We start from the raw sequence: 23,857 nt of genomic DNA, 5'->3' as shown, positions 1-23,857 counted from the left end.
ATTTGTGTCAATGGCGTTTCTACATTTTAGGAATATTTAAAATTATCCTAACAAATGCACTATTAAATAATATTGGTAGGAAACAACTCTATTCTAAGTAAAATTTCAACTACTTCAGTTTAATTTTTACTTGAGAAACTACGTTTAATAATATTTAATTGTTTTTCTATTAAGATATTAAAATTTCCTTTTAAAATACTCATGGTCTCAGGACCAAACTTAAAGATTTTTATTTGAAAATAGTGGACCTAAATTTTGATGCTCTTTGTGTAAATGAATTGTGGCTACATAGAAATATCATAGATGGATAGCTTGTTGATCGACGGTGATGTGGTATTTACAGCTACAAAGTTATATTCGGGCGCTGTACAAGCACCACAGTCTTTAAGTGATGCTTAGTCTGTGTGGGTACTCTTAACACACCCTCACATGTTAATTTACATCTTTAGCCAGCGTTTACCTAGCACCAGACGACATGGCTGCTCTAGCCTCTTTTGCTTCGAAGCTCTTTTGGTTAAGTGACACTGGTGGAGATCACTGTTACATGCCTTTAAATGTAGCTCAAGTGTATTCTGATCTTATTGGCGCTTTATTTTTTGCCGGGGTTTTATAGTAATTGCAGAATATTGCGCAATAAGAGTGTTGTTTTAATTATGAACCCATGTATAACCTGCCGTAAAAGAGGATAGAACCCAGGTATCGAATTTGACTTAACTCTAATAGTAGCAATCTTTTCAAAAGCTTAGATTGCAAAGATTTTAATTACCACAGAGCTAATTTCAAATTTATTAACAGAGAAGGGACACTGTAGAGGGTGGTCAGAGGTCACGACGAGGTTTCAGGGGTTGGCGGAAAGGGACTTTACGGCCTACCCGCCGTATACTGTCTCCCCACCATTATTAGTATTGACAGAGACCTACAAAATCTTAATTGGAAAAATATTTCTTTCAAATATGTAATGACATTAATCATACCATACAATTTTTGTACAGTTTTTTTACAGAGATTATTCGACAAAGGGTTCGTTTAGTACGAAAAGCGAGTGGTTTTCCCTGAAAAATTTCCAACAGCTATAATAAGGGTTATTAGAAAAAAAAATTGAAAACCTATAAAAATCTCGAAACACATTTAAATTCCTAAGAGCTGGTTCAACGGAATTAAACTAATTAAATTAAAAAGTAAAACGAGATTTTAATAATTCTGTTGAACGTATGCTGAACGAAACTTGTTTACTTAAAAGATATTTTATTGTGTTAGAAGTCAGATCCAATTTTTATCCAATTGATACCCTGAACAAAAATATAACCTTGATCATTGTAGCGTTTTATTTTTCTATTCTTGTTCACTAACGCTCCATTGACATTTCATTAATTTCAATGACTACATTAATAATTTCAGTCAACTTCTTTTATTCATATTTCTTTAAATTCACACTGTCAATGACACATTACTACTGTAACGCATCACTCTTCGGTTTAATTATCCATGCTTTCTGTTGACGGTCCGTCACTTTTCTGATTAGTCTTAATTAATGTTTTCTCTGATTGGCTGATATTGACAGCTTAGGCGAGAGGTGGGGTCGTTACTGATTTAGTCGGTACTGGGTCCATTTTTCGAGGACTTGTTCCCGTGTTGCAGGTAGGAGCGCACGTAAAAGGCCAGTTTTTTATTTCCGAAGTTTGTGAAGCAGGAAGTGGCCAATATGGTTTATAATTTATAGTCCTTAATCTTGTTCCTTTAGGCAACCATTTATTTCATAATTCTGGTGCAGGATGCCCAAGATTTTGATGGATAGATAATGAAACTTAGCAAGGGTTTTACTTTTCCGTTTTCCTCTTTATTCTCCTTCAATTGTTGATGACTGCAAGCTTTTGATTTCCTCGGGAAATAGCTGAAAGCGGTGGAGCTGGAGCCAGAGTTAGAGCTAGTATTAGAGATTCCCAGTCCCGATAGCTAAGCTACAAATGGCATACATTCACAGCCTCGATTTTGAAGGCTAGCCGTTCATTTCTTGGAGGAATATACAGGCCAGTTTATTCCATTTATTTAAATATTACTAACCATAGATTTGTCTCACTTATTTAAATTTCTATTAATATACCTTTAATTTCAATTTATTGCTACAAATATTTAATCAATATCATAATTTAATACGTCAATTTCTTATCTATAATTTTAGTTATTTTTTGTTCAGTATTTTTCAGTACCTTTTTTGGTAGTTAAATAGATATAACTCGGTTAAGGTTGATATGCCTTAGGTAAAGAGGTTCATGAACATTCCCCTGCGTATTACAAATATCTACTAAAAACTTTAATAATTGCAATTTATTTTTCAAGTGCTGAAATCTACCTAGTAGCGAAATCATAATTTAAATGTTACTTTTGTCAAACTTATTTTAATCATATCAACATTATTCATATTTTAATTCATAATAAATTATTAACATTTAACAGATTAGAACATGATGTGTATGCATATCTTTGATGTAAATATAATTTGGTTGTATTTTTAAGATATTTTTTTTGCCTCTTTAAATCTACTTTATCCAGGGTCATTTAATTGTTAATTGAAACCTATATACCAAGTCTTTTTCTTAGTTTTCTTTCGTTTATAAAAAAAAACTAAGTGGAGCCCTCTTATTTAATAGTTATAATCAAGTTTAGATTCTTTAATAGCCAGTCATAAGTGAACCTTTGAACAATCCCAAGCCTCCAATAATTCTGAGCTACCGTCTGCAAACTCTTGGCAAAATAGTAACACTGTAAAGTTAACGCCACATCATCGTATTCAAAATGATGTCATTTATAGTGATTTTAGTAAGCGTTTGAAGCAGTCGATTACTCCATCAAATGTGCCTGGTTGCCTCATCTTCAACTAATAGCAATTTTAATGTTTACATAAATAAAGCTATTTATGATAACATTGCCCAGCACCATTATTTTTTATCATGTATATCAATGATATTTCTTAATGTTTTTATACATTTCTTATCTTATTCTGTTGGATCCATGAATGACTACTTACTAATAAAAATTATTTGACACGCCCTAAAAATTATTGTAAACTTAATAGACTTCTAATTAATGTAGATGAATACTATGAAAAAGAAAATTAATTATTAACTTCATCAATTCAATTGTAAAGAGAGTGCCAGAGATCCTGGTATAGTCTTTCATGATAAATTGTTATTGGATAAACATGTTAATTACTTAGTTTTAAAATGCTTCCAAATGCTATTTATTAATAAACCATCTAGGTGATTGATAAATGGTAAATCATATTTTTCTCTCTAATATGCATTTGTCTATATATAAAATTTTGCCTCACTTATATAAAGTCCGGTTTACTCCACTTATAAAGATTTAATTGAAAGAGTGCACATTAAATTTTAGAAAAGTCTTGAAACAGAAGGAAACTGGCAGATATTTTAGATTTGCGTGAAATATTAAATAATAAGTTCGATTCTTCTGAAAGTTCTGAGTTAGTGGTGCAACATGTGATGTTCAACGTTTTACCTGAGCAGGTTAGACACAGATGTCTAACCTGCTGCAGATGTTTTTTATATACCATTCTGGTAAACGAACAATTCACAATTTTAATCAGTTTGCAGAATGCTAAGATTTTGGTCTGGAAATACAATACCGAACACAATATAGATTTAATTGTTCATTGTCAAAATGCCTTAAAGGGTATATTGAATAGATGTCTTTTACAATTGAAGAGTTTCTTTTTAGTTCATTGTTGGTACTTTGATATTGTACTTAATAAAATAAGAACTTTATTTTTAAATGTTTTAACATGAACAATACAGTAGTTGAATTCTTAATAATATAAATAATATTAAAAATAACCTTTTCTACCCCTGTAGATAAATAAATCTTTTGTAATGTCATTTCATCTTTAGACAGTGGTTTCATTTCAAAACAAACTATCTTAATAACTTCTTAAAAAAATAAACACGTCAATGTAGATATACAGGGAGAAGTATAATTTTATATTTGACAAAGTTCTGTTAATCACCTCCTCACCTCCAGCTAAACTAACTTAATAATGTATGACTATGAGGCAACCATTTGACTTAATGACTGACTTTTTTTTTGGCACTGTTGAATAGACATTTTAATGCTGCTTAAATAATGTGTCACACGATAGGGGTTCCCGTTTGACATATCGAAGTGAGGTTAGCTGGAAGTGAGGAGGTGATTGACGGAACTTTGTCAAATATAACATTAACCGTCCTTCTGTGTATCTAAATTGACGTGTTTTTTTTAAGAAGTTATTAAGGGTGGTTCGTTTTAAAATGAAAGCACTGTATATAAGCGCCTAGGAATTAATATTTCTTAGTTAATAGGTCCTGAGCTTACCTTAATTCAAATTATACTCTTTTTTATCTTGCCACCTAGTTGGCCTCAATCGTTCCCTCATTCAATATAAGTTCAATCGCCATGGGTAGTTATTATATATTTTCTTTTATTTTGAATTTCAACTCATTAATAATAAATATATAATAAATAATCATATTTGCTTACTAAAAAATCTCGAAACTGATGGTCTGCTAGGTAAGTTTAAAATGTTGTTTAAGTTTAATGAAGTTTAGAGTCAACTACTCTAAAAAAACACTTTAATAACAAAGAAAATGGCAACAAATGTTTTAATAAATATTAATAATGGGGCTGAACTTATGACCCAGTTATATTAATAGCATTAGGACATAGCTTACCATTAGGACATTGGTTAACTCGTGTTGCCTCACAAAAAACAACTAAACTCAAAACTGCTGATACAAAAACCAAACTGTTCATATCGAAATTGTATAATTCAGCACAGCGAAAAAATGTTAAGGTTCACCTCTCCACTTCGATATGAACTATTGAAGGAACTAAACTTTTTCTTCGCTTCTGCACTACCGTACACCTGTAAATACTGAGTCGTTCCCCTCTCTTTTTCTTCAGTCTTTCAATATTCTCTTCTTGTTACAAACTGAAGTAATTTTTATTTTTCCTAGTCATCCGATATGCATTTAAATAACCATCATCATTAACTGGTCTGCACTTTAATGGTCATTTTATTCATTACGATTCGGGTATTAATACTATTAAATTTGAAACATAACAATTTTTATTATTTAGTACATACAAAGTGTAATTTTAGTTCGTTATTGAAGCTGGAACTTCGAAACAAACAGCATGTTTTCCTGTACTAGAGTCAGTTATGGACCAGTGTACCACAGTTCTCACCTATAAAGAAGAAAAGTGTAGAATAATATAGAAAGTTTAAAGATAGAGAGTGGGTTTAAATTTCGAATAGGAAATACATATAAAAAACATAATGGAAGCGTAAATAGCATGGGCTTATTTTAGTATTTATTACTGACCTTTTGAATAGTAGTCCCTTCCTACAAATTTTAAAGGTAATCCTCAATATAATTTAAAAGAATTTTTATATGTATAAAGTTAATTTAAAATTGTAATAATTTATAATGCCTAAAAAAAGACTTTTTAAATTGTGTTATTACAAATTTGCAGTTTTGTAGTGCTCTCTTAATTTGGCTTGCATATTTACTTAATGTAAAGATGACAACCTTGAAGCTTATTATCAGTTATCATTTTTTTAGTAATAATCACTTGTTTTAATTATATTAAAGGCATTTAAGCTATTAAATGATATTAAAATCATCATAAATGCTTAAATCATGCAACTATATTAATTAAGTTTTTTTAAGCTTTCAATTTTATCAAAAACTATTTATTTGATAGAAATCAAAAAGTAGCTTTAAACAGGCTATTATAAACGCTAATGCATATTAGGCAGAGCAGCCCTGGGGATTTTGCGAGAAGTATTTAATATATGTATTCTAATCAATATGCTGATGACTTCGAATTTTATTATAGTTGTGACCACCGAAATGTTGAATTAGCTGAATCTAATATTAACCAGGATCTTACAGTCATATTCTTCTTTTCTAGCTTGGTATTAAATTGCTTATACTGGTAAAACTTGTAAAACTGGCTTTGTCATTAAATCATTTTTATGTTATTAAAATGTAATATACTATTCTTGAATAATTGCGTTATCCTGTAAAAGCTTTAATATAGTTGCCTAAGATTTTGTTATGGTTTGAGAAAATTTGATTATGGATTTTAATGCTGTGTTGATTGGTGGTGAAACAAAAGATTTTTACAACTACATATTCATATAAATCATAAATGATTAAATCGTATCGTAAAATATTAATAAAGAAATTTCAAAATGTCCTTTCATCTGCTTCAATTTGAAACAAATGCTGAATTAAACATGAGAACCATAGGGAATGAGTGTAAACTCTTTTACTGGAATATGGTGATATACAAATTTTTAAGAGGTGAGAAAATGTAGAAGGTATTTACAATGCAGAAATATCGCAGAAAAAAAATTATATATTGCCTTGCGATATAAGAAATACTTAAAAAATAATAAAAGATAAATGACGTCCCTCCCATAGTTTTCAGTAAACTCTAGGTGATAGGTACATTTACGTTTTTTTCATTTCTTGTAAATAAATACAAGATATATTCAAATAATTTCATGAGCAACTTATATTTTCATAATAATTTTCATATTTTAATAATACTGCAGCAGTGTAGTGTAACCTTATATAATTGTAAAGTATAACGACAACATATTATAGTTGAAGGTATATAAAAATCCAACCGTAATATTTTAATACAAAAGAAATATATAATAAAATCTAGATTTTCTGTTAATGTTTTCACCTTTGAAAAGAAAACTCTTTTCACTAATGAGTAATTCAGAATTTTTGTTTTACTTTAGTATCATAAACTTAACTTTGCTGACTTTCAGTGTCGTCTTTTAGTTAAATTTGCGGATTCTAAATAGTAACTTTTTTCACTTTAATGTCCTAAAGAGGTTTAAAACCTTTTTACTTACAAAACAATCATATTTATTTGTAAAAACTAAATAAATAACATCTACGTATGCACATGAAAATGGTCTAGGGGATAAGGAAAAAGGTTCATCAGTAAAATATATTCAGTACAATTTTTACTGCCACTGAGAATTTATTGTAATTGTGCGTACAACATAGTCAATGTGCTAAGTTGCAGAAGCTGGGAATTCTACCAAAAGTACCATAGAAAGATTCTGGCAGAGATTTGAGGAAACTTTGAGGTGATATGTGAGGAAGATCTACTGGTTCAACAAAATCAGCCCGTTAGATCTCCAATACTATAGCTCGTGGATATTGCGCAAAGAGATTAGAATGGACCGAAGCACATCAGAATTAGCAAGAGTGTAACTGGTTATGCATTTTTTAAAAGATGATTTAAAGATCATGGCTTATGCCTGGAGCTTTTATAGTTTTTTGGGCAAATCTGGGAACCACATTACCCTTGAATTATTTTTTAATAGTAAATGAATATATCAAATAAATTCTGAAATCCATTGTTTTGCTAGACACTTTTCCGAGCAGCACAATATTCCAATGTTGCCATGACCGTCGCAATTACCTGACTTAATTCTTATTGAGCACGTCGGATATGTTGAAAAAGGCGTGTTTTGCATCAAAGAATAGTATTCCAAGCAAAGAAGACTTGCTAAACTGTGTGAAATTGCTACAAATTGACCAAAGAGACATTCACAATTTATTAACAGGACTTTTTCTTTTCTCTTAATTTTTATTGAAATTTTGTTATTTCAAATTTTGGATATTTTACTCCCTTAAATTATCAAAGATTATTAATATTCCGGTGTAATACGAGACATTTTTTGTGTTTTTGTTGTTCAGCAGTATCTCAAAACAAGATTATTTAATTTCAATATATTCCAAATTTTTTCAATTGTCGTTTAATACATTTGTGTCCCAGACCATTTTGATGTATTTATTAGTAAAGTACAGCTTTTATTAATGAAAACTATTCATAAAACTTCTTTAACTGCCTACTCCGCGATCTTAGGATTCTTAGGTCTACACTAATATCAATTGATCTTGGAAACCATCTTATAGACAAAGCTTATGATATACCCAATTTGTTGGGTTACTGAAAGTAAACTCATCGATATAAATTTTTAGGTTTTGTAGGTCATTAAGTAATCGTGGCTATAATAGAGGCAACGCACAAGTAGATGAAAATCTTTTATCTCTGATTAAATAAATGTCAGCAAAGTATTTTGAAAAAAAGGAAAACTGCAATATTAGTTGCATGTCAATTACAACCATGAAGGCCGACGAGTATTTTGAATAAACGAAATTTTTTTCGCATAGCCTATATTAAACTATTCATAAATTTAAACCCTGATCATATTCAATTATTAAAATATAAAGAAGAGGATCAATATAAAAGAGAGAATACATTTTTTGAAAATAAGTTTTAGAAAATGTAAAACATCTGAGAGTTAAAAAAATGCTTTTATTATATAAAAACATGCATATGAATCCACAATAACTATGTATATAAGTCCGTTGAGTCCTATTGGACTATTTCATCTATGTAACGTGACATATTTAAAATTAGTGGAAAAGTTGGCTTTTGGTCATTTATATAATGAAAAAATAATTATATTCTCAGCTAAATTAAACACGTTAATTTATTAAATTTAACGCACTACGTAAAATAATAATTATCAAACTAAATGATTTCACAGTGCTAATTATGATTTAATTGCACATTATTAATAATACCTATAAAAAGTAAATTGATTTTATGTGGTGACTTTAACATTGACTTCACCAGTGTGTGTGCTGCTCAAGAGTCTCTGCAGTCAATTTTTGATTTATTGGGTTTAGAAATGCACATCAACTCTCCAACCAGAATAACTAAAAATAATTCTAGCACAATCGACTATATTGGGTCATCATTTATTCCATCATTTGTTGATTGTACTGTCTTAAATGCAGGGTTGTCTGATCATGAAGCTGTGATTTGTAGATTTTCTTTGGAATCTAAAAACAAAAATACTTTACGTCGATTAGGCCGTGTTTTTGGTGACAAGAATTTATTAAATTTCAAGAATCAGTGCCTTGAGTGCAATTGGGATTTTCTTTCTGATGATATCGATGATGAGTTTTCTAGATTTACAAGGACTTTATCAAATATTTCAGATAAGTGTTTTCCTTTGAGGCCTATAAAAATTAAACATCATAAGCCTTGGTCTACTTGTGGCTTACGTATATCAGCAAAAAACATGCGCTCATTATCGCATCTAAAAAAATTCTCCGTCAGCGACGTTTTGCACAATTACGTCAGGCGATACAGAAGAGTTTATCACAAGACAATAAAAGCTGCAAAGGATGCCTATTATAACAAAAGGCTTACTGATTCTGGTAATATGTCTAAAGAAACATGGTCTATTGTTAACGAATTGAGAAATAAATCTTCCTCGCCTAGCACTATCACTACTTCACCGGAGGACCTTAACAATTACTTTGTAAATGTGGCTAAGAACCTAATGACCACCATAGCACCTTTTCACGATCCACTTTCGTATCTTTTTAATGGTAATCTGCACAGTTTCTTTTTCACCCCTGTATCATTCACCGACCTTCGAAGTACAATTAACGAAATTAAAAATAAATCATCGTCTGGTACAGATGGCCTAACTCTCAAAATGTTTGCAAACCTGCCTGATTGCACCTTAAGTCACTTGGTGAACCTAATTAACATGTCATTTTAGAGGGGAATCTTTCCAAGCTGCCTTAAGACTGCAATTATTTTTTCACTGCATAAAGGAGGGGATAAAGATCAAGCCTCAAATTATCGCCCAATAGCACTTCTCCCAACTTTATCTAAGATTGTTGAAAGACTGGTTGAAGAAAGGGTTTTGTCATTTTTGCTTAAATATAGAATTCTAACACCGAATCAATTTGGATTTTTGAGTAATAAATGCACCAGTGATGCTATGTTTTCGCTCCTAAATAGTGTTTATTCTAGCCTAAACAATCAACACTCCACAGCTACAGTTTTCTGCGATTTCTCAAAGGCATTTGATTGTGTTAATCATAATATTTTAATTAACAAACTGCAACACTATGGGTTTAGAGGAGCTTCTCTCAAATGGTTTAAGTCATATCTTAGTTTCATAAGTCAACTCGTGAAGGTTGATACGACAACATCTTCATGCCAACCAATTGAATGTGGTGTGCCGCAAGGTTCAGTTTTGGGCCCTATTTTGTTTCTCCTATTTATTAATGACATGGCCAATCTGGATATCAGCGGCAAAATTTGTCTGTTCGCCGACCATACCACCTTTACTTGGAGCACTCCAGATATCACGTCTCTGCATGCAACTATATCTAACGATTTACTTACCATTAAGTCCTGGTGCGATTCCAATCTTCCATGCCTTAATATCTCTAATACCAAGGTTATATCATATAAAAGTACCATTCAACCTTTTACTCTACAAAATACCAGTTTGGATATTGTTGAATCTGTCAAGTTCTTAGGACTAATTTTAGACAGCTCTCTAAAATGGAAATCTCATATCGACACATTATCCACAAAGTTAAGCTCAGCATGTTTTGCCATAAGACCTATTTCCAAAGAATTAAGCTTTTTAACATCTAAATCAGTTTATTTTGCCCTTTTTGAGTCACATCTTCGTTACGCCATTTCATTCTGGGGTTCATGCTGTGCCACTCAGTTTGAGCGCGTATTCAAGTTGCAAAAGAGAGCGATACGCTATTTACTGGGACTTGACAGTAAAGCTCACTGCCAAGAATACTTTAAAAAACATAGAATATTAACTCTTCCCTCACTATTTATATTTGAATCTGTTTGCTTAATCCGAAAGCATGTGTCAGAATTTCCAAAGAAGCCTTCTCAAAACTATCCACTTAGAAAAGCAGAGCATGATATTTATCTCCCAACCCCACGGTCGGAATTAGTAAAAACTTCTATACTCTATAGAGCAAAAAAAAATGCACAATCATCTTCCTTTTACGATTAAATCTATGACAACGTTTTCCTGTTTTCGCCATGCCTTAAAAGCTTTACTATTGGAAAAGGCTTTATACACAGCAGAAGACTTTTTTAATCTTTCCTTTTAAATACCACACACAGACTGGCCTTATTTACTTTATAGTCTCCATCCCTAGAATTAGTTATACCTATATTGTGATAATAGTCGTAATTTAACTTCAACTTATTTTGTATACTTCTTTTACCTAATTTACATTTTTGTATTGTTTTATATTCTTTTTAATATCAACTTCTGACTTATAAACATTTAGTTGTATAAGTAATTTGACCATGTACAATAGGTTACCTATTTTGTATAAAATCTAAATGTCTTGTGTTTTTGTGTTTTTGTTTTTGTGTACTCATGTGTTTACTTGTATGTGTTTATTTATTTATTTATATTAGCTTTGTCTACAAAATTTATAATTTTTTGACAATAAAGCGATTGTATTGTATTGTATTTTATTAATAGTTTTGACAGAGCTCGAGAAACTTGGAAAAGTTTTTATCAAGGTTTCTTAAATAGCTTATACCACAATTGCTATCTACTAAATGTTGAATACTACAAGTTCGACTTATTATCGAAAAGTTGTCGTTTTTGATAGTCATTAGATGTTATTATTGATTTAACTATTAATTAATTACCTTTTACGACCATTTCACATAGCAGAAAAAATTGGTTATTTTATTCGGTTAAACGCATTTTTAATTATTAGATACATATTATAATTAAATGGCCGAACTCAGCTAAGTTGGTTTAAGGGAATCGGCTTATTTCGATCTAAAGAATATGAACAAACAGTTGATCCCTGTTTATTATTAACGATAATATTTTTGCTGAAAAATCCATGTTGCTCAAAATACTTTGGAGTAGGTAATTAAAAAATATAAGACTGAACTAGTCAACAAGCATTTCGAGTCAGTCAGATTCTAACACTACGTTTAACAAAATTTATAGTTAAACCACCGTTAAAAGTGGAGTAGTATTAACATTTTGTACAGTCAATTTAGAATCAGGCCTAAAGTGGAAAATGGTCTCTGTCACTATTTTTTCGGCATACAAGTAACGTTCTAATATAACATAATTCAATATGCGTAAAAGGCATTTAACTATTTTAGATTTTATAAAACTCATAAACTTTGCTAACGTGTAACTGTCAGTATTTATTTATTTTATAAAATCTCTATGGTTACTGTCAATTTATTATTCAAACAATGATTTATTTATTTTGCTCTCAAAAAGTTCAAAGCCAACTTTCCTAAATTTGGCAAAATTATTAATATCGCTATAACTTTGTTATTTTTCGAGTTAGGCTATTAGTGTAAATAAATATTTTTATTAGGAGAATTATTTTGATGTAGTAAAAATATACAGGGTATTTCATTTAACAAAAGTATTTTTCACAAAAACGCGATGTTAATTTTTTTTCTGTTTTCATCATTTTAATCAGCAAAAAATATCAAATCAGTTTGCTAATTTACTCGACCCTCTTTCTTAAATATTAACAAAAAAAATACTAATAGTGCCGACTTAATCAGAGGCACCTTTTTAAAGGACTTTTGGTTTCGGTTGAAAATTTCGCTTTTCCGAATTTCTCAAAAGTGGGCTTCTGAACGCACACGAATCGTAAATAATGTATCGTACAAAAATCAGTTCTACCTAAAATTAGTCAAATTTTTCACATATTTTTTAGTTTAAAAAAGTAGCGACAGTAAAAAACTAATTTATTTCTCCCTGCAAAATGTAAAAAAAACGGCAAAAAACTGGGAACTTTAGCGCTCTCTAACTTTGTTCCACTAGGTTTTATAGCTTTGTTATACAAAACCAAAATTGTACGGAATTTAATATTGTGTTCTTTTTTTGTCCCGTACAATTTCCTGTGAGACTCAAGGTTTTGCCAAAAAATTTTTGGTAAAACCGTGACTTTTCGACTGTCAAAGTATGAGACCAGAGACCATTTTTTAATACGCTACAGCCCTTCATTTGTACCCATTCGCATATTGTGCATCCCGATCTATAATTTTTACATATATAAAATTTAAGCAATTCAACTAATCCATAGACTAGATACCATCAATGCACATTGTATATTAAAACAGCAGTTTTATTCTAAATTTCAAGAAAAATGTCAAAAACTGCTTAGTACAGTGGCGGCTCGTCGAAATCAGGAGCGTCTGCGCAGCAGCAAACGATATTTATTAAACGAACCCCATGCCCTATCTTCCCTAAAAAATATAGAAGAAAAACAAAAGAAAACATCGGTATTACTGCGTCTACATATTATCCAACCGTTTCGTCAAACATTCCCAAGTATATTTTGCGATTAACTTTAATTTTTTTCGACTAGAACCTTGAGTAGGTACTACTTTACGTAGTACTACTAAGGGTTTATAATAGACGAAAATATATAGCTCATTGTAAATTAAGTTATAAGTAAAACTTTATAAAAAAATCCTGGTTTTTTACATATATTCTGTCAATAATTTTGATTATAACCTAACTCTGAAAAACCTTACATCCTCGACATATTAATGACGGTAAGAAAACAAAATTATCTCTTCGAGACTACCGGATTATCAAGCATCTGATATGTCATATAAACTGCTGACATTTTTCATAGTTCTTTAGCTTGTAGAGGCTTTCTTTCTAGCAGTATATCTACGGTCAAGCCAAGCCAAAATAAAAACATGAAAAATCTTTTCAGAGTAGTACATGGCTCTAATAACGTCTCAAAGATGAAGAAGAAGAAATGGGACGTTTATAAAACTGACAATTTATTGTTTTTGAAGGTGGTAGACATTGGTACAGTGAAAACATCTTGTCGAACTTGCATTGTCTTATTTATTTAAAGTAACACGACGTTTCGGTTGGTAAGTATCTCCAACCGTTTCAAGTGATAACTGACAGTTGTAAACTGACAGTTTACATTTGATAACGGTTGGAGATACTTACCAACCGAAACGTCGGGTTACATTAAATGCAAGTTCGACAAGATGTTTTGACAATTTATTGTTAAGGGTAACTTGATGGTTAGAGTTAAAGTTAACTTTTGAAAAATGTTTATAATACCGGCCTAAGGGCCGGCTCTACAAGCTTAAGAACTATGAAAAATTTCAGCATTGTATATGACATATCAGATGCTTGATAATACGGCAGTCTCGATGAGATAATTTCCGCCATTTATCTGTCCAGGAATAAAAGCTTTTTCAGCGTTAGGTTATATTCAAAATTATTGACAGAATATATGTCAAGATTTTTTTATAAAGTTTAACTGACCCATCTACCCGATAAAGTTAACTTCTACATTTTGAAGTTGACTGTGACATGTGACGTTATTCTACCATTAGTTAATAAGTTAACTTTCAGTTATCTGTCAAAATAGTTTTATATTACCAACCCTTAACTTAGCCTTGATTGGCTATAATACCAGCCAATCAAGGAAAAAGGTACAGTCAACAAAATTGAAAATGTCCCTCGCTCCGTGGCTCTTTACCCATTTACACGTAATTTAAGCACAATTTGGCTACACTGTATGAATGAAGAAAGTATAGCGGCATTTTTCGGAAATAAGTAACGGGGGCTGATGTGGGGGCAGCTTATGCGATCGATCCCATTATAGAACTAACATTGTGTGTAAGGTTACCATTATAAATTTTAAGATCTATTTTTAAGGAGGGTTTTTCCGTATTAATTGGCGGCACGGGGATGCAGGTGAAATGTATAAGGTGGTAATTATAAATAAATTTGATGGTAAATAGTATTGTACTGTCTTTTGTGTTTATAAGTGCCTCGAGTCTATTTACGTGTTTAATTTTTTTTATTTTTTAAAGTGTTTTATGTAATATTTTTTCATAATGCCAAGATTGTCTGGACATAGGGAGAGTACCATGGAAATTCGTACTAGAATTATTGTTATGCATGAGATGGGTGCCACCTTATGAGAAATAGCAATGGCTACGGATCTTTCAGTAAGTTTTTTTTTGTATGCATTTCGTTTAAATTTTTTGTTAGGTAAAATCTATTTAAACTAAACTATGAAATTTGTCAAAATCTTCAAAAATTCTCTTTAACTTTCATTTAAAAAAAAAAGGTTTGTTTTTATACGGAACCAACTTTTTTTGATATCCCGAAATAAGCTAATAAATTTAATAGATCAAAAACGAAAATTATTATCTCATCGTCCCGGGAATCAAAAAAATAATAAAATAGAATAAAATAGATAAAATAATCAATATATAGATAAAAAAAAATTTAAATAGATAAATAATCAATCAGGATAAAATAGGAGTGATTTCGAGGGTAATTTATAATTTTTTCATTAAATTTTTTATTTAGAAAAATAGCCGAAAATTACATATTTTAAGTTTAATTTATCGATAGATATCTAAAAAAGTTTTAAAACTTACCTATATTTTTTAACAAAGAAAAATTTACGTGTTATTGGGTCTATCAAAATAAAAAATGTTTTTGTTTTATTTTTAAAGTAAAATCATTTTACATATGATTGATTGTTTTTTTTGAGGTAGTATTTTTTAAAATCCAAGCAACCCTTATACAGGGTGAGTTTTTTAAAGTGTTGCAACGCGATATCTTAAAAACATTCAAGTTTTTTCTAAATATTAAAAAAAAAAAGGTATAGTTTTTTTTTAGATAATAAATAAATTTAATGCAGTACCATACCCTAAAAAAAGTATTAATGGCTTTAAAGGTTTCTTAAAAACGGTAGTCGAATGTAGTATAGATTGGCGATATTTTGAATTTTAAATTTAATATCTGACTCACTACTGTACCAGTTGAGGGTTAAGGGGAGTGGCCCTATTAAAAAATGTTTATTAAAATAATATTTAGTCCAAAACGCACCATGAGCCAATCCACTACCTATTTACCGCATTATTTGTATCCATCTAGTTTATTAGTATATTTTTATCTGTATTATTATTGTATTTATTATTATACCTGTGAATGGGTTTTTTTGTGCCAAATTTAAGCTTTACCTCGTTAATTATATTTATTCGATTTAATATGATATATATGTATATGCATTTTACGATATTACACTGAGCATTGACATAAGTGAGCTTTGACATAGGTAATTTACGAAAAAGAAGAGAAGAATTCTATCGCCTGCTTTTATTATAATTTAAAATAATTTTGTCTCTTCGCGTCGGTTGTTATTTTTAAATATGAAGATTTTATAAAACTCATAGCAAACATTTTAATCTGAAATATTTTCACTTTGAAAACTTTGTCAATATTTTCGCTTTATTTGCTTTTCACCATATATTAAAAAAAGTTGTCATAGAAATATATTTTGACGTAACGCTCTGAATGTTTTAAAAAAACACCAGCAAATAATATAAAATTTTATTATTGTTAAGAGACGCTGTTATTGCTTTTTTAGTACCTACTTTATTAACTTATTCTTAATAATAAAATATTTACTGCTATTTTTTATCTATACCTATACATATAAGCCACCCCTTTGCTCAACTGTTGTCACTAACCTAATAGTATAATAGATATCTATTTAATTAATTAATACTAATTACTGCATTTGCTTTTAAACAGGTCAAACAAGTTAGACACTGGATCCAACGTCAAGAGGCAGAAGGGCATGTAGAAACCAGACCGAAATATGAGAGAAGCTATTGTTACCCAAGTAAGAAATAACCCTTTCACAAATAGCCGGGTGGTCAAAGAAACCATGACCCTGGATGTTAGTAAGCAAACAATTAGGAATACTCTTCGTTTAGCTGAAATAAATTGTAGATGACCAGCCAAAAAGGCCAAATTAATGGTCGACAACGCAGAGGGAAGGCTTAGGTTTGCTCAAGAAAATATTGACCGAGACTGGTCAAATGTGGTATTTACCGACGAAAAAACGTTTTCTTCGGACATAAGGTCCCATGAATTAGTGTGGAGACCTACAAGTACCAGATATGATTCCCATTATGTCCAAGAAATTGAAAAAAGCGGGAGAATAACATTGTCATTATGGGGTTGGATGACCCAAAATGGACCCGGAATGCTGGTAACCACGCTACCCCGAATGAATTCCGCGGACTACGTGGACATTTTGGAAAATTCTTTTCTGCCTTCGTACAGAATATTATATCCGGTTGGACCAATATCCTTTATGCACGATAATTGTCCAATTCGTACCTCCCGTATGGCGAGAACCTGGTTTGAGGAACATCCGGAATTTAATTTAATTCCATGGCCATCCAGAAGCCTTGACTTAAACCCTATCGAAAATCTGTGGGCTGAAATAGTGAACTCTTTGGGATCAATGCGGAAAAGGCTGCAACAATGCATTGACGCAAATGGTTTTTATACCAAATATTAATTAAGAAGCCATACCAATACCAAATGCACCCTGTGATATTAAATATTTATTATTTAAAAAAAAAGGGGTAAGTTTCGAAAAAAACACAATACATAGGCTATTTAAAAGTTTAAATAAAAAAGTATTTTAATTGTAGATTTAAATTGTAATTATACTTACTAAAGCTTGTTAGGAGTGGTGTTAAATGTTATTAATTGTTATTAAGATGTTATACTTAAAGAACTGTAATTTGTCATTAAATAGGAAATAAAATTTTCGCTTTTAAACTGACCTTTGATCCATTACTTATACGTTTTAAAAGGTTTAGAAAAAAGTAAATAAAAAAATATACGGGACTACTACAATTAAAGTTTAGTAATTTAAGTTAACTTCGCTTCAATAAAAGAATTATAAAAAATAGTTTTTTATCCAAGAAGAAATCACAAGAGTGCCTTATTTACAAACGACAATATTACTTTATTCATCACTTCAGTTAAAAAGTGTGCTTTACTCATGAGAACCACATAGATATTTTTCTACCTCTTGCCAAAATATAGACATAAACAATTTAAAATATGGATTTGCCGAACAACATTTTGGGTTAGTCGAACAAGTGGGGACAATTTTAAACAGTTTTTGTAAAAACAATGTCCACTTAACTTGGTAATGAGTAAAAAAAATTTCAATAACGCAAACTAACTTTCTTAATATGCAACTTTTACTATACGAGTATAGGCAATTTTTTGGTATATCAGGTATATCAACTTCTTTTGACGAGTTCTACACCCTGTATTTTTATATAGGTATACTTATAAATAAAATGTGAGGAAAAAGAAACAAAAATCTTAATTTTTTTCCCATATTATGGTAGTACTTAGTACAAGTATTTAATTTTACTGCGCTGGACAGGGTATTCCAAAATAAGTAGTTTTGGTAGTATCTCAGTTCGTATTATGTTATTAATGCTAGGAGGCGGTGCTAACCATAGCGCGCTATTTTTTATGAAATCTTTAATGCCTTAAACAGGTTTGAGTTCGCGTTTTTCATTTCCTAGATACAGGATGAAACAGAAAAATCTCAACATATACCTATCGTTTCTGCTGTAGCACTTAGTTTCTATTATTATAATGTTTCCTTTTTTTATGATTACCTATATTTTGGTTTACACTTACTGGTTGCTGCCAGAATTAAAAAACTATTATTTTATCATAGAATTACATCTGTTTGTTTACTTATTTTTAAATACACGCCATATATTTAAAAATAAAAAAACAAATAGGTATTTTTTTAAATTATATTATTTTATACAATAACGCACACTTTAAAAGTAAAAAACAATTTAAAATTTGGATTGGTATTTTTGTTTAAGTTGCATTTTATTTTTCAAATGTTGGGTGACTAATATAAAGTAATACTTTGATAAAAAAAAATTCAAAGAAAACATCGATTAGGATTTTTATGTAATGCATAAAATTGTAAAAACGATTTTTTTTTCTATTTATTTTGACAACAAGCATTTGACAACAAAAATATAGGTTGTGAAAGATCAAGCAAAAAAATAATAATTTGGAGTTAAGACATATAGTGTCCCAATAAAAAAATAACTAAAGGTAATTTCTCAGAAGTGATGAACCAAACAGAATTTTGAAGAGCGCATTTAGTCAACGTATAAAACACTATGGCGCATTGTCCTAAAAACTTTACAAGGAAGAAAAACAAACTGATTGATTTTTTTAATATCAGCTTGCACAGCCACAAAAATATTCAAAACGTCTGAACGACTAAACTCGATCGATACTCTACACCCTACCGCCCGCCGTACACTACCCCTTCCAGTCAAAAGCCATGTTGCCAAATTGTCAGGCAACGAAGTCCGAGAGCAGATGCGAGGGATATTTTCAAATTTGCCGACTGTACCTGTGAACATATGAACGTCTTAGATTTTACACTACAGGGTGGTAAAGTTGAAAGAAAACTTACTTTATTCAATAAATTTGATTCATGTATATATGTATTCGAATATTTTACCGGAAAACCTTTAAAAACAAATGTTGAAAATTGAATTACTAAAGTAATACTTGATTAAGAAAATCAGATTTATGCGTTAGAGCTATCCGAATTATTGTTTTTTAATTTTTTTATGCGAAAACCCAATTAATTTAAAAGAAATAAAGAATTAAGCAATATTTTTTATTACAAGGAAAACCTTTTCTGTTAAAAAATATTCAATGTAAAGCCCGTATGAACGCCAATGGTAGATATAAAAAATTTAAATTGAAAAACGCTATGGATGCTTAGAAACTGTATATAACCAATTTTTAGAAAAACATCTACAGGGGTATCAAATTTATCTAAAAAGTTATTTTGTTTTTTCTTTCAACTTCACCAGCCTATAGTGTAAAATCAAAGATGTTCAGGATATATATTCATAGGAACTTTTTTGCTTAATTTTATCCAAGGAACACGCCCCTGAATTTTGTCGCAATATTCAAAAAACACCCTGTATATTATTATAATAATGCTAATAAAGTTTACGAATTTTTCTGTATTTTTTTTTGGGTGGTCAGCTCTGCTGCCCTTATGTACCAACCACTATTATGACTAAGCAAAATGCGTATATGCAGAGTAAAAACCTATATACACATATATCACAAAATACAACAAAAAAAGCGCATCTCCCATTAAAACAATCTTCATTTAAAAAACTCAATTCAATGTTAATTTTGTTTTATTTCTAGTACTATTTAGATTTTTTTTTGTAATAATTTTATGACTTTCAGAAATCATATTGCCTAGTCGCTGATCATTTCACAACAAAGAAAAGAGAGTCAAAAAAAAACCGTCACGTGACACTTAATGGGCGGATTTTAATGTCACACTGTGTTAGAAAGAGTAAGAGGAGGTCTATTTTGGCGAAAATCAGCGTCAGTTTATGGAGGATCCCAACCTGCTGTTCTTACTTCAGAGACGCGAAATAATTTAAGATGTAGGTTAGTCATAGCTTTAAATTAATTGATTAATAAAAAAGATAATTTCTTAGAAGGAAATATTTTCTCCACAAAATAATTAGTGAAACACGCACCTAATTAGTGATTATTTTGTGCAGAAAACTTTTAAAAATCTTTCTTATAGCTCAGGATCTTTAGCTTATTGTGATCTAATATTAAAAAAATACATCTTTTCTTTTAAATAAAAAATTACTTACCGTTGGATATAATGGCAAAATATCAATACCATCTTTGAAAACGTATATTTTTCCCTTTTCAAATTTACAGTTACTTTTTGTCTTTTCATCCTCCAAGTAAATTTTATCACATGGACTTGTACCATCTACACCTATAAATGGCAAATCCAGCCCACTTACTTTTGCTTCTACTATTTGAGTTAAATTCTTATACTCTTCCTCTAAAAACAAAAAAAAATATTTTCGTGCTTGACCAACTTAATATCGAATGATTTTCTGATTTTTTTTGTGTGGTTTTAGGTTTATGGAATATTTTGAATTTAAAAAAAATTTCGATGGATCATATTTTGTACTAAAAATTAAAAAATATGTTACTAAACTACGTAGTTTTTAAAACATTGCAGTGCGAAAAACTCCCCAATATGTCAATTTTTCTCAAGGACTTTGAGCAGTGTTGCCATACTTGATGAAAAGTTCTGGTTTTTACTTAAAATTCCTTGTATAGTAAATTTTGTGTGAATTTTTTATTGTCCTATACTTATTAGGTACTAAAAAAATAAACAACATGTTGACATAATTACTCTATTTTAAAGTAAAATTCAACGATGTATGCGGCGATAATTCGGCGGGTATGTTCCTAATTCAACCCAACCCAACCCATAATATAAATAATGTGAGAAGTATTTGTCTAAATAGATCGACAACGAATAAAACTTCAAACAAGATAGACCCTCTGACCTGAAATCTTTATACACTGAAATAATATCTAAGAATACCTTAAAAAATAGTTTCACAATCTCGCAACGCTGTAATTATTAGTTTGATTTTTTCAAATAGGAAATAGGTTATGTTAACAATTTGTCAATTAATTATACACGTCGTGGTAATACCATAGTACATTTTTAATATTTGTGTCCATAAGTAAATAGGAGCATAAGAAAATCGTTATTCATATACAATATAATTTTTTTTTTGTTCAAAACTTGCTCATTCGAGGATTTTTTTGTTTTAAAATCTTTCTAAATATACCAAAAAAAATCTAAAAATCATTGGGTTGTAAATTACTCAATAATCCATTGTTTCACTGTTTATCAACAGTATTTTTTCTTAATAATACGTTGGACATAAGAAAGGTACTTACCTGCCACAAACTTAAATTTAAGAAGTACTCTGGTGTTCTTACGGAGCCTGCATGGAGGTTTTACACACTTGCCGATAATAATATTCTCCTTGAGATTCTTTTTATTTTCTGTGATAAAAAGATATATAACAATTTAAATTTACAACAAATTTACATATCTAAGCTTATGATAATAATTAAAGTAGCTTTGCAGGCTGAAACTATTTATTATACTTTAAAGTTTATGGGATTAAGAACTACTTATTTATAATATGGCATAATAAATGGCCTAGAACCTACGGCAAAGTCAAAGATAGAGTGTCAATACAATTAAACATGTCAAGATGAAAATTCAAGCCATTAAAAATGTGCTGGTGAAACATGGTAGCTGGTCAAGCCACAACCAAATTAGAAAAACATTAATATTTGTTAAGGTAGTCAGCAGGACTAAAAGGAAACTGCGAATCAATGCTAGGTATCATAAAAGCATTAACACAATCTCCCTGAAAGGGAATCAAGAGACAGGTGGACTAGCAAAGTTTGGTGTCAAGAAAGACATTATAGGTCCGGAATTAGCTATAGGTATTGCAAATAATAAGATGATTATCTTGGGAAAAAATCTAGATGGAAAATGGCAAATTATAGATATAATTAAAAAAGCAAATTCTTATAGATACATATCAGGAAAGGACTTATACCTAGAATATTTAATTTTAATAACTAATAACCACCGATACTTGTCAATTATATATATATATATGTAAATAGTGTTACATATAATGTAAATGTATAAAAATCTACATAGATTATAGATAAATTAATTTTTTTACTACTATTTTTTTCCATTCATTTCTTGTTTCTTATTTACTATCTGGCTTAAAGTTCTATATACGTAATATTTTCTGTTCCTTATAAACTTACCATTTGGACATTGTTGGACATTAGTAGTGACGACAAAATTAACGGCACAAATAATAGTAGCAATTACAATAGACCAATGCATCATTTTGTTGTAATATTGTACAATTTAAAAAAATACCTCTTAAATCAATTTATGCAACTTATAATCAGTCAGTCTAGGCTAGTAGTTAAGGTCTAAACTGAAACCTAATTAATTTCAGTTTCTTACCAACAAGTAAATAATTGTTCACCTAGCAGACTGACCTGCTGTACTATGAGGTTTTTTAATTTATTTTATACTACATTTGCAAATAAGTTGGGTATGATGAGAATTTTAAATTAGATTACATGTTTTGTATTCCGTACCATGAACTATTTTTTGCATGTATGTTAATCTTGCTTGAATATTTCCTTTTTCCTTGTCTAGTGTTTTGTATCGCTAACCCGCTATGCTTGAAGAAAAATGACCATGTATTTATCATTTTGTAGATACTTTTTAAATAATTAAACAAGGTATTTTATTATATTATATTATTTAAATTAGTATCCTTAAATAAATTTGTAACGCAATCATGCAAAGTTTTTAAGAAAAGATAATATTGTTAGTTAATTATTGACCATAAAAATAAACACCTTGCGCTAATGTCCCAAGTGCCATTTGAAGCGCCAATCAATAGGGAGAGAGAGAGACAATACATTAATTTTTAAAATTTTAATGAAAAGCTACCATCTAATAATGTGTAATATGGCCAGAAAAAATTTCCTACTAAATTGATTGATTGATCGATAATTACAGATTAGATTAAGATTTTTCAAACCTTAGAACTTCAATCTAAAAGTCAATTATTATATTCGATTATCATGATTGATATAATATTCATCACCTCAATTTAGAAAATGTTGTCACCTGACTCACGTTGATTTTTGAATTCATTATGACCAGTCAGACCAGTATCAAAGTTGGGCCCATTTGTGCAACGATAAAAATCTAGCCGGACAATGTTTACAATTTTCAACTTTGTTGACGAACATGTTTTGGTGTATCGGACCACGTCATTAATTCTAATGACTACGTGGAATGCATCTTACCTCTTCTTTTGGAGTTTTGATACCTTTAGTGCCAACGTGAATTACAAAACTAGAGTTTGTTCCCAGGATTAAAACCGGTGGAATTTACCTTTATGTCATAGCATGATTTCATTCTGGTACTTTCCAGATGAAGCCAACTCCAGATGAAGTTCATCTCCGAAGACAAATTTTGCCGGGATTTTTCCACTAACTTACGAATAAAAAAAATGATATGCCAATAACAACGGCCGGTATCTTAGTTAGTTCAATATTAGCTCAAAATAGGCTTAACCATTCCATCAG

At 30.2% G+C, this 23,857-nt stretch overlaps 1 protein-coding gene across 3 annotated transcripts in view; it reads right to left on the bottom strand.

Annotated features, from left to right (window-relative positions):
* LOC126735480 (NPC intracellular cholesterol transporter 2) overlaps window positions 1-22,774 on the bottom strand; it is a 48,311-nt gene extending 25,537 nt beyond the window's left edge. The window contains exons 1-4 of one of the 3 annotated variants that reach the window (XM_050439484.1): window positions 22,508-22,774; window positions 21,608-21,715; window positions 20,488-20,687; window positions 5,102-5,238 (exon numbers count right to left, since the gene is read on the bottom strand). In XM_050439484.1, coding sequence (XP_050295441.1) covers window positions 5,149-5,238; window positions 20,488-20,687; window positions 21,608-21,715; window positions 22,508-22,592 — 483 coding nt within the window. In that variant the 5' untranslated portion in view covers window positions 22,593-22,774 and the 3' untranslated portion in view covers window positions 5,102-5,148. Of the gene's footprint in view, window positions 1-4,721; window positions 4,976-5,101; window positions 5,239-20,487; window positions 20,688-21,607; window positions 21,716-22,507 lie in introns of those variants that run through there. The other 2 variants (XM_050439483.1, XM_050439485.1) reach the window with 2 other exon arrangements.
* Window positions 22,775-23,857: the final 1,083 nt, after the last annotated feature.

Source organism: Anthonomus grandis, chromosome 4 (genome assembly GCF_022605725.1).
Source record: "Anthonomus grandis grandis chromosome 4, icAntGran1.3, whole genome shotgun sequence".
NCBI lineage: Eukaryota > Metazoa > Arthropoda > Insecta > Coleoptera > Curculionidae > Anthonomus > Anthonomus grandis.
Note: the sequence above shows the minus strand (reverse complement) of the source record. Positions and strands in the feature narration are given on the sequence as shown.